Consider the following 14,908-nt stretch of genomic DNA (forward strand, 5'->3'; position numbering starts at 1 on the left):
TTAATGCTGCAACATTTATACTTTGTTTACTACACACTCATTATGGGAATATCTTAAAAAAGGGCGGAACTGTATTCTTATATTACATTTAACATGTAATTCGGCATTCGTTGTGCATTCCAGCGCTGTGATTGAAAGCAGACTTCACATATGGACTCCTAGATCAAAACTCAGAAGTATGTGCAGCCTTTCCGGAGTCTGGGGTTGGGTTGTCTTGGTGTATTTATGCCCTAAAGCATGCAAAGCGAATGTTTGAAAATGGATCTCCTCTCTTTGATTCTAATGTTGTGCTTTAAGGGCAAAGTCCTGGCACACTGGGCAAGTGTGACATGGTGAGCTAAATGGTCTATGTGCCACAGCGCTCAGTAAATTAGAACTTACTGAGAGGAGAGGCGTTGAAGCCGGCCACAGAGCTGGCCATGAAGAAGTCAGCGATCTGTCTGAGGGCCAGCAGGCCGGCAGGGTTGTTCCCTTTCCGCTGCTGCTCCTGGATCAGACCCTCCAACTCCTCCTTGAAGGCCTGCGAGACAAGACAAGCGAGAAGGAGTTTAGAAAGGAAATAATGTGACACTGAGACGACACAAACCAAACTCTCTGACCTCTCTGACCTAAATGCTGGCTTTGTGGATTAATATTCATTTCATAATCTACATGTAAATGGAAACATGCTTGAAAATATCTACTCATTGTATCCTAAACATGAAAATCAAGCCTTTGAGAATTTAGAGTTACAAGATTGGACCCCTCAATCAGGCACTATGTAGCTCAAAAGTGATTAGTGGTGACGGAGGGATGGAAGAGTAAAAAGAAGTGGGAACATTCAGAGGGACAGGAGGAGAAGGAATAAACACACGGACGGACGTGTTAATCACAGATTAGACTTGCTGCTCGATGTCAATTGAAATTTTACTCAAAGTACTTCATGAAGCTCAAACAGGATAGGCTGGCTATCCAACAAGCTGAGTCAGGATTGGTTGTCTGGCTAGCTCGGGGCCTGCATTGTGATTGGCTGTCTGACCGGGACAGTGTGTGTGTGTTTTTGTGTGTGGTTAATCCCCATCCAGACCACAGTCATATGTTGAATCTACAGACACAACAAAGTATGTGCTTACACTCTCCTATGTAAGACCAGATACACTCACAGCTGGCTGCGTTATATCAAATCAAAGTGCTGCCTAATTTTATCCTTTCACTTCCCATGAAAGAGAATATTTCTTATCATGAAACAGCTCATGAATAAAACGTTTTAAAGAGAAATCACAAGACTTCTCAGTCTACAGGAAGTGTCAGTTTAAACTACTGTAGATGATGCAAAAGGCTATGCAACTGTGTAACAGCAGACAATAAAAAAAGTACTAGCTGTTTAGCGGCTCATAATCTTAATTAGGCTGTTAACCTCTCAGGGGGCGCACAACTTTCCCCACAGCTCATTTGATTACAGCTGTGTGAGTCCAGAAGCACATGGTTAGGGTTAACCAATTGGGTTTGAAGACATTTTTAAAGTCTGAAAATGGACTAAGAGGTTCCAGACCAATTGTCATTTGCAATTTGGCCTGATGATGTCAGGCAACCTACTCATTTGATCGGGTCTTAAATGGACTGCACTTCATGAAGTTACCTAAGAATTTCTGATCCACTTTTGACTTGTGATGCGAATTTAGTGGCACATCATCACTGCCCTCAGAGTGAAAATAGTCCATAACAATATTTCCATGCCTTGACTCCAACTGCAGGGCAACATCCAATATGCATGCCTTTATTTCATCTCAGTGTTCATGCAACAGTCAACACATTCCCAATAGATCCTTTCAATAAAACATCTCTGCCCCCTCTGCATCCCCTCAAGTCACCCCATGTCCATTAGTGTTGGAGTGGAGGCCTTTGGTCAGATGCCCATGTGGGGGTGTTTTGTTCAAAGTGGAGCAACCCCCTGAATCAGGACGAATACAGTCCCGGAGCACCGCTGACTCTGAACCCAGGCCAGACATTCCTTAGTCCCTGGTGGCAAGGTTGCTGTGACAACCGGTATGTTGCGGATGTCTGACAGTGGTGGGTCATGTTTTTTAGTTTTCAGTTGTTTTTCTGGGCATTTCTGTTTCAAAGAATGTTGTGCTATGGCATTGACATTGGAGCTGCAGCGCTGAAGACACAGTTTATTGGAACCAGAGCACGGAAACCTGAGCCTCTGGCAGAAAATGTGTTCCTTATTTGACAAAAAAGATGTTTGTTTTGGGCCTGTGCAGAAAGATTATCACTAGCGTTACACTGAGAGCTTAGAGTGAACCTAAACAATCCTGGTGGGTCAAAAAACAACAACAAATTAGCAAAAGATGCTAAAATACCTCCTCAGAATCACCATTGTTTTTCACATGCGGTACCAATCAACCAACCAAATTGAAACTTTCAACACAACAAGCCTGCAGTGTTTTTATGAAACATATTAAAAAGCATATGAGCACACACTTTCAGAAACGCACACACACAAGCAGACATCTGCTCTACAAATTGTGTGTTCCCAATAAGATTATGACAGCAGGGATTTGATTCCCATCATCTAAACAGATTAATCCGGGGGCCTAAAGTGGATCGTATCATTATTATTTCGGCAAAACCCCCACATCTGCAGCAACAGAAATAACATCACACGACAAGTGTTTTTTTAGCTGCTATAACGGCTCGAATCTGATGAGAATTTTACTTTAACCCAAAGACAGGAAATCAGGTGAACCTTTATAATAACATCATTGCAGTGACAGCACATTTGTCTGATCACATTAACTGACAGGCAACCAAGCTAAGCAAGGCCATGTGATCAAATCAGAGACATTAGGAAACGTTTTTTTGGAGTTTGTCCGGTGATCATGTCAAAGCCTGAGATAGAGACACTAGTAAAACGGGGCTAGTTATTCAAAGTAAAACATATACATTTGGACGTTCCCTGATGTAAAGTTGGGAGTTTATTGGTTCTTGCTGAGAAATATTTCCTTCCAAAGGGATGGATGAGCTGACAGGATTCATGCCTAGCTGAAGGACATTACGTCAGGGCAGATGCTTCCTGGAAAGAGTTTACTATGTGCTGGACGTTAAGTAAGAATACAATTACACATTCTCCAAAGAGAATTTCTTGGAAATTGTACAAGAACTGGACGTTTTTTTTATACTTCCAAGGGCGTGTGACCTACAGAGAAGTTTCCTTTTGTCTTGCTCAGTTATTGCTGCAGATACAGGTGACACTTGTACGTCATCCTGTGGGAAAGGAAGACAGAACTTTGAATCTCTTTGTTGAAGCAAGGCTGGTCCTGCATGTGTGGGCTTGTACTGATCAAAGAAGTGATGGTTTCAGCGTTACCTCACACACAAATGTATCCTCATGTTAAATTAAACTACTGTGGTTGGATGTGACTCACCACAGCTCAGTTTCAGTTGTTGCACAGCAAACCAACGCTTGACAACGTGTACAGGAATCTTTTATTGGACAGTCTCAACTATCAGTTACTGTTTTCTTACATCTATTGACACTGTGTTTTTGGGTCATTTACGGTAGCAGGTTAGTAATACGTTTCACTCCTACAAAAAGCTTCATAGTTCACCTGAAGGATTATAGTGACCTGCATATTTTCAGGTCTCAAATTGCATTATTGTCAACTGGCAGAATAAACTAAATGTAAGGAGTAACTTCAGAGTCTAATAAACATACTGTATCTGCCATGAAATACATGCAAAGATAGATATAAGGCACACTCATTGTCTTCAAAGCTTTTAGACACACACACACACAAGGTGAAGCCTGTAATTTCAGACATAACCTCTCCAGTTATGTCAGCACAAAGGAGTTCTTTGAAGCCGCCAACGTGACAGGGTTACAAAGTAAGAGAGTGCTTGCCTGTATGCTTGCCAATGCTATTGATTTCCCCCCACCTAACCTTAGATTGTGCGTCAGTGAAATTGGTCCCCTTCTCCAGCTGCATCGGCTCCCTACTGTATAAAATCTAAGCTCTTTTTCTTGAGGGATGAACTTGTTCACCCCGGCAGAAATTGGGGGATAGTTAACACAAATCACAAATTTGCAAATTGGCGATAAAATGTACCGATATATAAAGATGACACTGTTTTATGTGTGGATTCATGACTTTAGAGATGCATCAATCCAACTGTGTTTCTCCCAGGAACATCAACTTGGGATAATGGCTGATACCATGCACCATTTGAATAGGACTGCTCTTTTTTACTTCACTGAACTTAATTGTATCGTTTTTTTATTGCAAGCAGGGGATTGCTGTTGCACTAAAAACAAGATCAATGGCTGGTCGTGGCTCAACAAGTGTGACTGACAGCAGAAACAAGGAAGCTGTATTTAATGGGGATTTGTTACATCAAGGGCGATACAGGCGAGTGTTATCACTGATACCAATCTGGCATTTGAAAATAGTTTTATTAAGCAAAAACTACATTTGTTATACCTAATAATATAATATATAAAACATCTATATCAGATTCCGGTTGCCAGATGAGGAAACTCATAGAGAGCTTACCACTAAGCTCCAGAGGGATTTTTGACCTTTCCTTTTGAGGTTGCACATGAGATAAAGTGGACATAGAAAAATTTCAATAAGTTACCCTCTAATCCTGAGAGCATTCCTCAACTGCTGGAGGTTTTGCTAAGTTCAGCATACAAGAGATGTCGTGAAATGCCAAAACTGAAACACAGCCGTCAAGACATGGAGAGGAGAGGAGAGACGGTGGTTTTAAAAAGAGTCTCTGGAGTCAGTTCAACCACTAATGTTCTATCAAATGAGACTTTCAGGACTTGAAAAAGAAAGGGGAAACATAATGGAGTGCAGCCGTGACATTTACCTCACATGAGGGGGTTCTCGTCGGGACCCGCCAGAGCATCATAAATTATCCACTTGTTTTCTGGAAAGTGAGGGGGAAGAGTAGGAAATGTTGCACTTCCTCCGAAAACCACCAGACTGGTGCAAATGAGGCTGCCTAAATGTACTACTTGGCCTCAGTAAGTGATTTCTGTGGCTGATGTACAAACTGCGCCACAAGAAGTGCAGAAGAGAGGAAAAACTAACAGCAATGGACAAAGTAAGATGAGCAGAGATGCAGAAAATAGACGCAGCATAACTCAAATTCAATTTCATCTGATATCATTTCAAGCCTCTGAGGGCTTTTGACCTTTTGGGTCACAGCAACCTAGTTCCCAGCACAAAGAGAAGCTTAACGGCAGAATTTTAAACAAAAAAGTCAATATGATGATTTACCAACCATGTCATCATGAGACTTGCATTTGCAGCTGCAATCTTTGCCCAATCTACTTCTGGAAATGCAGCGTGCCTCACAAACAACCTCCAGGCAAATATCAACCCTTGATACAAAACAACCATTATGTTAACCACCATTACCAGCAAAAAACATCTGATTAATCGTTCTCTTCTCCTTCCCCATAATCAATGAAGTCAAGGACACTTAAGCAGATTTAACCGTGAATTAACCCAAAGTTCAGTAAGGGGGAAATAATGGTCTACTGTTTGTTTAAAGGAATTATCAATTCACTTAAATATTTTTAGTGTTTCTTTCAGAGTGTCCACACTATCTGCTGTGAGACTAAGGGACCTAAGAGGGTTCAAGGTCCAGCTGTAGCCTTTGACTTCTAAAAGGTAAACAATGCTTTCGAAAGAGGCTGGTGGCTGCAGTCAGCTGAGTTGATTCACTCCAGCTTGGTCTATATTGGTCTGTCTTAAAATACAACCTGCCATCTGAGCGCTAGTAACATGTAATCTGGAGCCGCCACGAGTCCCATAACACTGCATTCAAAACAAACAGAGAGAAAGAGAGAGAGGAGAGGAGAGGGAGACTATGAGAGAGGCGCCATGTGTTGACACACAGCTGTTGATATTGTTGTTACTGAATTTGGGACTGAGGGAGATGAAGAGTGAAATGAAGATGATAGGAGAAAGAGAGAGAGAGGCAACACGTGTGCACCTCCAGCTGTTCACACACTTGTTGTTGAATATGAGTAAACCAGCGCTATGAGGCCAACTGTCCTGAATAGTGTACGGGCTGGAAACCCCTCTGAGACCAAGAGGGAGCCACCTGTTACTGCTGCCTGAGAGCTGGTTGGCTCACATTCAAAACCACAGCAAGCGCTAATCATGTACATAACATTGCATGACCGCAAGAGTAACACACACAGTGTGATGTAGCGGTATATCATGGGCCTGGGTATCTTATGAAGTCTATAGGGACAGCAACAGTTATCACTGGTGATAAACAAACAGCCTTCACTAGTTAAAAATCTCTCAAAGGTATGCAGCTTGAATTGTAATAAAACAGGAAAAGAACAGTGTACATTTAATGCAGAAACCTTTATTTGATTGCTACTTAAGGGCACAAGTCTTATTTCTGGGCAGCTGGTTAAAGGTGGGGTAGGTAATTTTGGAGAAACCAGCTCGAGTGCTCTAGAATTTGAAAATACACAACCGGAAAAAATCTGCCACTTCCTTACAGAGCTCCTCCTCCAACACACACGAACGTGCACATAACCGGCTGACAGGCAGGTAGGCCATCCAGTTATTTTAGCCGGGGCGGCTCAGATGATTGGTCGTGCTTTTTACAGTACTACGGCTTCCACAAATGAAATTTTTGTATGGATTTTTTGTCAAAGCACTTAAGATATTCATTGCTATTGGGATGTTAAGAGCATTCCATGGAATATAACAAAAAGTGTATCTCGAGCCGGTTTCTTAAACTTACCTACCCCACCTTTAATGTACCGGTAAGTCCAATATTCAAGTTTTTTTTTTCCGGCCTCCATAAATCCTAATTTTTTTATATAAAATAAAAATATTAATACATTTTACAGAGGCTTGATATACACAGATATGTTTGCAATACAAATGAAGGACATCTTTGATAGATCACTGTGGCCATTGCTATGGTGTTGTCAGGTGCTGGTCAGAAAGCTCTCTCACTGACCGCCTTTACCAACTCAACATGAGGAATTGAACCATAAGGACGGACTGGAGTCAGCTGTGCCAGACAGACATGGTGAAAAATAAACAGTGATGGTTTGCTACTGAAAAGTTTGGTGCAACCCAACTCTGCCCACTGTCTGCCTGGCCCTCTTAATGTAATCACTCTTAACTGCACTTGTGGATCACGATCACATACATAGACATTTTGACAGAATATCAAGTGGTAACTTGCATCAGCAGCACCATCCCAGACATCTGCCAAAAGATGCTGCGTGCCAAGAAAACAACACTGGGCATGTGCAGAATGAGGATCACATTTAAAGCTTAAAAGAAATGGGCCAAACCAAGGCACCCATCACACACACTTCAAGGCTTACTTTACTTGTGAGGGATATTCATTCATGAGATTAATTGCCATTGCAATGTCTTACTTTGTTCGTTACCTAACTTCAACCTCACCATAAATCTGCTGTGTCCCTGCTGAATCTAAAGCCTTCAAAGAGCATTTGTCCCTTTAAAGTGTTTCAAAGTACAAATGCATATACACACAGATGCCCCTGTTAACAGCGAGGAGCACTTCAGTCAGCGACTAGCCTTGAGTAAATAGTGAAGAGTAAATATTCCTAATACTGCGTACGCTGAACTGAATGCCGGGGGAGTTGTTGTGAAATCTTAACACAAGCTGATGCAACTGTTCAAAGGAAACAATTCAAACAGCAAGATAGGACAATAGCTATTACTGAGCTTGACTTTGTGTATGGGTAAATGAGCGGAGTGTGTTTAAACTATTACTAACAGAGTTGCATTCATGACAAAGATGTAAATGAATTTGAGGTTCAAAATAACTGATCTGAAACGCATTAAATAATGCAAAACAACGATGACATTTGATGTGTGTATCTGTGAAGTCTGGCTATGTCATTTATGGTTTTGTGTTTCTGTAGCTTGTGCTCTCTGTACTGCTCCCTGTTTTTAATCACGTTCTGATCCCAGCAGAGGTTGTAGCCAACTTCAAAACTACTACAACCACAATATCCGATAACTCCACAATGCCATGAGTGCCTAAACATCTATGTGTGGTCCCAAATGGGTTCAATCCTCTAACTGTACCTCCTCCAGCATCTTATGTAGTAGAGCAAGAGTCCAGACCTCGAGGTAATGAAAATTAAACCACAACATGATGCTTGTTGGCTGAAATATGCCCTGGGCTCACAGGATTGTTTACCTCAGCAAAACCTGACCGAACATCAGAGCGGCTGGAATGGAGGGCCCTTGGAAAGCTGCAGCAGTACGGCTGAACAGCGGTGTGGTAGCTGCTATATATATATTAGAGTTTTAGTGGATCACTGTGATTCTGTGGCTAGAGTCACAACATCAACGCAAGCACAGGTTATGTAAATTACTGTAACTCTTTAGAAATCAATGTATTGGGGAATAATAACTGACAAAAAGAAAAAAACGGGAAGTTGTAGTTTCGTCTCCTTTCTGTTATATTTCTTGAATAAATTGTTTTGTGGTTGGGTCGAGCCTATTGACACATAGGCTCGTGTCTCAATTGACACTTTGATTTACAGGTGGGTTACACCTTCGATAGGTCCGCCTTCTGACTTCCTTTTAAAATTGAACAAAGTCCAATTGACCCAAGATCTTACAAGTATGATAAGGGTTCGGGCCTGACGAATTTTACACGCCAATATTGATTCGGTCACAGAAAAACCTACTGGCAACAGGAAGTCCGCCTTAATTGTCGTTAGCCAATAGCTGAACGGTTTGAGGATTGCCTTTCGGCCAATGTTTTAACCTCTTTTGCCCTACATACAGACTGTTTACCTGAATTCAAGCAAAGCCCGCTCAAACTTGATTGGTGAATAACAATCAGTCTACAAATGCAAACCAAAACGCTACAAATAAAGGCTGCACATTTAGAGTAACCTGTTTACCAAAGAAATCTGGATCCATCGACCTTTCAGGACTCTATGCTCTTTGCAATGTAAAGAACAAGTGAAAAAGCACTTCTCATTGCTTTGGCTGATAGCGTTATACTGTGTTCTACACCAATCATTTGAGAAAGTTGCAGTCTGTCAATTGTTGCTTTCCTCTGGACAATCTCCCCTCTAGTAAGCACTGCATGCATAACTCCCATTTTAAAACTTAGTCAACACTTACGGGGCTCTGTAAGATCTGTGTGACACGTTTCTTTTGCTCCAGAACATTGAAGTCCTGCCGCAGGTCAGGTGACATGTTCTTGGCCCTGATGTATTCCGGATCGTTGACGTCGACCCGGTCAAAGTAGCGCTCCTTAGTCCCTCCACTGGGCGGGGGTGGGGTGGTCACCACCCCCTGATGGTTTTCCACACTCATGCCTGCGTAACCTTACTCTCTCTCTCTCTGTGCCCACCGCTCTGACGCTCACCTGAGAAGAGAGAGGTGCAAAAGTCAGACCACAAATCATGTAATTTTAAAAGATAAGTGGAAGTTTATATTAACCAACAAAATAAATAATTCAGTATTTCATAGCACATAAAGAGGTTGAGGGAACAGAACAGGATGTACCGGCATTCAAACTTAAGCCTTTATGACAATGGGGTATGAAACGTTATTAATGTCATGGATATTGTCAATAAAAGTTCATAATGTATATTTTTACAATTTAAATTAAATGCTGCCTTTTTTTCTCAAATATAAAACGCACTAACAAAGCCTTCGCTAATGGACAGCAAAAAGGCAATATATTACTTTTAAACTGAATAGAAAACCTCTAGCTCACGCAAATTAAATGTACTGAAAAACAACATATCACAAGCAGATGACAGGGTCACAACTTGTGTTTTTCAAGCGCCAGAAGGGGGCTGCTCCTTAAAGCAAATAACATCCTGTCAGAAGAGTTTTGTTCCATACACATGTCGTGTTGAAACTGCACATTGTCATACGTGAGGTCACTCTGACACACCGTCCAACAAAGTGCATGAGGAGGACAGGAGCAGATTTGTTTGAACATGTGGGTCTTGACTGGTGAGGTGGTTTACTCCCAACGTTCAATCACAGGCCAGCTGGCAGGAAAACAAGCATTTTGCAGGATACAGGAATTGTTAAAGTAAAGCATCAAGAGTGACTCGTGTGCTTTGTTGTAATGCCAAGGGAAATGGCCAATAAAGGTTAAAGGAAATACATGTTTGTTACGTATTTTAAATATTTTACTTTGTGAACCAAATACATATTGTAGAGGAAATCCTAAAAAAAAGAAAAGAATTAATTGATTATTGTACAGTTGTTTTTGACCAAACCCCCATCTGTTCTACACACATTCCTTTAAAACTTGACCAAAGAACAACTGGACTAAAAAGGGTTCATTTGTTGGTTCAACAGTGTCCTGATTTTCTTTACCATTTTCACAAGCACTTTATTAAATGCATTACCTTCTGGGTTACATACAAAGAGAGAGGGATAAAGACCATATAGAACTACATTTTCCAGGCTCTCTTGCAACACGGCTGCTGCTGCTGCAGTAGCAAAGATAAGCTGGTGGTGTATTAAGGAGAGGCAGGGCTTAGGGGAGCTCTAACAGATGGTGTCTTGGCTTGAAGAGCAGAGGAATCAGACAGAGAGAGAGCAAGAAAGGGTTTAAGAAAGGAATCCCAATGCTTTTTGCTTTCAAAAGCCAAGTGGTCAACAGCAGGGGGATCAACATGTGGGGGTTACCCTGCCAGTAGTGACTCTTTTTCCCCTTTATAGCCTTTTTTCTTTACTCCATATGATGGGAAACAGGGGGAGGGAGGGAGAGGTGATTTGGTTTACGTGCCGCTAAGCTACTCACTCACTCAGGTCAAATGCCACTTATAAAGATGGCTGAGATTAGTGTAGTGACACACAGTTCAGGGCATACAAGAGTCATACTCTTAGAAAACAAACAATGAGTCTAAGAAAAGCCTTGCAAATGGATAAACATGTTTTTCGGTTTTTTTCTCTCTTATGATCACACATTTTCACTTTCTGTAATGGATGAACTTTTGTACTCATTTTAATATGCAAGAAAGCTAGCAACAACAATCAAAACGTCCTTTCCGTAGGATTACCTTAACATTATGAGTATACATTCATCAATGCTGCTTCCTCTATTACTGGATTCTGAGATGTGTCCAATGCCTTGCTCAAGGGCAATTCACAAGTAGCTCACTGTGGATGCCAATTGCTTTTACCAACATTATGCTCCATTCTTCATTTAAACTGGGATTGTTCTCAAAACCGGTCTATGGAGATAGTCTCGTTTTTTTTCCAAAGACATACAGGACAGTAGATGTGACAAATCACAGACACAAAGTTTGAGGAACATTTGACTTTTAGTTTGACAATATTTTTGCCACAATGTCCAAACCAGAGAAGCCATAAGAGCACAGGAAGCCTCTCGCTCAGTACCTGATCCCACTACCTGATCCCACTACCAAAGCTGTGATTTATACTATGGAAGCAAATAAAAGCCGCCCAATAATCCTCTTTAATAAAAGGCAGCTGGGGAGTGAAGAGTTATGTAACCTGTTATTGAATTCATCCTCCTGTTTGCATGAACTATTTTACTGTGCACAGAACAGGCTAGGACAAAACCGCAAAATGATGTGATGGAGATGGGAATAGTCACAATGGATAATTATTTTCAGTTGTGCAATGTGTGTGCAACATCGTCAATTTGCCATCAGGGTTGCAGCTAAAGATTATTTTCTTTATTGATTCATGTGGCAATTTTTAGATGTACAAAATAGTGAGAAATGTCCATCCAGTTTCTCAAAGTCAAAAGTTGGTATCTTGTTTTGTCAGTCCAAAATCCCAACATATTTAGAAAACCTAAAACATATAAAAACAGAACAGGATGAACTATTAATATTTGAGAGGCTAAACACAGCCTTTTCACTATTTTGCATGAAAAGCAAATGAACTTTGAAAATAGTTTTTACAATTTCAGAAGTAATCAATTAGTCGACAAATCGTTATACCTCCGCTCGTCACTCAGCACTTTTTTTTCTACTCACTGCTTCAGCTCTGATTCCTTTACTTGTACTGCTTTTTTTCTTCTCTTGTACAGTACGTCTTCAAAGATGCTCCAGTGCCCAAAAGTAGGGGCAATACAACTAGCTACACCTTGTGATTGAAAGTAGAAGCTCATATCTGACATTTGATTGGATTTCTGTGCGGCTGAACAGCTGTAGCCTCACTAAAATAAAGTTACACCCCCCAAAAAAAGTTCTGTAAACAGTGCCTTTCCCCTCCCTTTAGCCACACACAAGCACCAGTACACTATCCCTGCTCGGTCACAGCGTCCAGCCTCCCCCCATCCATCGCTCTGGATCAATAGATCATTGTCCCCGTCCTGAAACCTCTTGGTCTGGTCACGTCCAGAGAGATCAACGGTCTGGAGGGTGAGGGGGGAGTGGCGTTGTTGGTTTTGGGCACAATTAATCTGAGTAAGGATGAAATCTGAGCCTCGCTTTATTGCATCAATTATATCATTAAATGTCATGCTCCACCACAGATGCTCTCCAGCGTTTCTATCAAACACTTCTTGAGCGAGACACAGTGAAGTTTCCAGAACAATTGCAGTAGTTTAGATTGAGTTCAGTGACCGACTGGAAACTGGAGACAATTGCCCTTTAGAGATATGGCATTTGATGACATTGCTTTATTGTAATTGATTAAGGCTACATTAATCTGTGGCAGATAGACGAGGCAGGCTGTGTTTACTAAAGGGCGCTAGACTGCGACTGCTGCCCACAGGCAAGGTGAATGTGACCTCTGATCCCTGACCCTCCCCTTCCTCTCACAGCTCTGAAGACCAAACCTGTCTTCATCAGTGGGCTAGTTGTCCATGAAAACTTCTCCTGTATAAACAATAACTTTAAGAGTGCTATAAAACAAATTATTGCGATTAAAATCAAAATGATACAAATGCTTTTGGTTACCAAAAGTTACACAATGAATGGTGTAGTAACAGCTACTATATTTAATAACAGCTTACTTGATGAAAGACAGGGAGATTTATTAAACACTCACACATAATAAATCAATTGTAAGACGTGTATATGGAACTATATTACAATAGGGCTGCAAGTTATCCACCATTCTACTTATTCTTTTTACAAATAAGTTCATATTTTGGTTTAAAAACTGCCAGAAAAGAACAAAAAGCTGATGAAGTTACTTAAACCTGAGCTAATGTATTGAGATTCTTTGCTTTGTGTGACTAATGGTCCAAAACATATTCAAATAAATATCACATAAGACGAAGAAAAAAATGAAACAAAATCCTCTCATTTGAGAAGCTAAAGAAATCAAGTTGTTGCATAAAAACGTAAAAATAATAAAACATAAAAAATATATAATAAACAATCTGAAAAGTTACCCACTTGCTGCAGCTCATGCATTAACATTTGAGTGACTTAAAAAAGAATATGTAAAACCTCAGTCATGTGATCTAAAAAGAAGAAAGATGCATTGATATAAAAATGTCCGTCCTTCATCTTTACCATTAGAGCTGTGAGTGTGCTCACCCATAATGCCTTGTGGTTCCAGCTGGAGCAGTGCCAGCACCTCAGTCAACACACAACTCTCCGTCTTTATCTGATAACAGCCAGCTTATCTGTAAGCCTACGTCCAAACCATGTATCTGCTGCTCCATCTCTCTGTCTGCCTCTATAGTGTGATATATCTCTCCATTACTATTGAACTTTTATTTTCTTCCTTCAAAATTAATAGCAATAAACGTACTACAAAAATAAGTCACAATAATGCTGATTAATATAACAAGCAGTCAGCACATACACTGGATAAGTCGTCCACCAGCCACATCCCACACTAATCCACACACACCTCGTATCTTTATCTGGCCTGGGGGAAGCTTCAAAGCGTGGCTGCTTGAGTCTCAATGAGCTGCCTACACTAAAAATAGACAAACAGCCTTTTGGGTTATGTTACCAGCCCAAAGGCAACAATACCAGGAAAGAATCTGTACGTTGGCTAATTATATCTACACATGCTTCAAATGGCACAGTGAGTACATGCAAAACAAATATGCACACAGTGTAAACCCTGCACACACACACACACACACACACACACACACACACACACACACACACACACACACACACACACACACACACACACACACACACACACACACACACACACACACACACACACACACACACACACACACACACACACACACACACACACACACACACACACACACACACACACACACACACACACGTAAGTGTCTAAACATGCCTGTCTAACTCGCCAGCAGTCTAAGTGTTTGTCAGTAAATGCAATGCATGGAACCGCTGGATGCAGTTTGCATGAGAAAGCAACACGCCAACATTATTGACCAGATTACAACAGACAAACAACCACACTGAGTCTTTGTATGGGCATTCCCTCTGAATGATCAACATTTTCAAGAAAACTATGTAGAAGGCTAATACTTACTACTGCCGTGACTCTAGAATAGAAGAGTGCCTTTCTTCACACACAACCTCTCCTATTCGGCACATTAGAGATAAAAGCCACAGCTAATCTTCCCTGGTGCTCACACTAAAGGCACTGTGGCTGCCAAGCATGTTCATGGTGTGTGTGTGTGTGTGTGTGTGTGTGTGTGTGTGTGTGTGTGTGTGTGTGTGTGTGTGTGTGTGTGTGTGTGTGTGTGTGTGTGTGTGTGTGTGTGTTCGTGTGCCCAAGCAGCCTTACTAACAAGGAGTTCCGCTAAAACAACAAATCAGTTTTAGGGATTGGAGAGGGAGTCATGCTTTGGCAGCTTGTGGGAAAAGAAGAATACCTGTATTCCATATTCTGGTGGTGTGTGATAAAGTCTTCAAAATACTGTAGTAAAAATAAGAACATATTGTAGGTATTCCAAAAATTACACATGTCTTACAAGG

At 41.1% G+C, this 14,908-nt stretch overlaps 1 protein-coding gene across 6 annotated transcripts in view; it reads right to left on the bottom strand.

Annotated features, from left to right (window-relative positions):
* Nucleotides 1–14,908, bottom strand: part of add3a (adducin 3 (gamma) a) — an 87,009-nt gene that overhangs the window by 30,481 nt on the left and 41,620 nt on the right. For 4 of the 6 annotated variants that reach the window (XM_079667929.1, XM_079667926.1, XM_079667930.1 and 1 more), the window contains exons 2-3: nucleotides 9,147–9,393; nucleotides 382–520 (exon numbers count right to left, since the gene is read on the bottom strand). In XM_079667929.1, coding sequence (XP_079524055.1) covers nucleotides 382–520; nucleotides 9,147–9,341 — 334 coding nt within the window. In that variant the 5' untranslated portion in view covers nucleotides 9,342–9,393. Of the gene's footprint in view, nucleotides 1–381; nucleotides 521–9,146; nucleotides 9,394–12,001; nucleotides 12,141–14,805; nucleotides 14,850–14,908 lie in introns of those variants that run through there. The other 2 variants (XM_079667927.1, XM_079667928.1) reach the window with 2 other exon arrangements.

The sequence above is a fragment of the Notothenia rossii genome (assembly GCF_949606895.1).
Source record: "Notothenia rossii genome assembly, chromosome: 1".
Taxonomy (NCBI): Eukaryota; Metazoa; Chordata; class Actinopteri; order Perciformes; family Nototheniidae; genus Notothenia; species Notothenia rossii.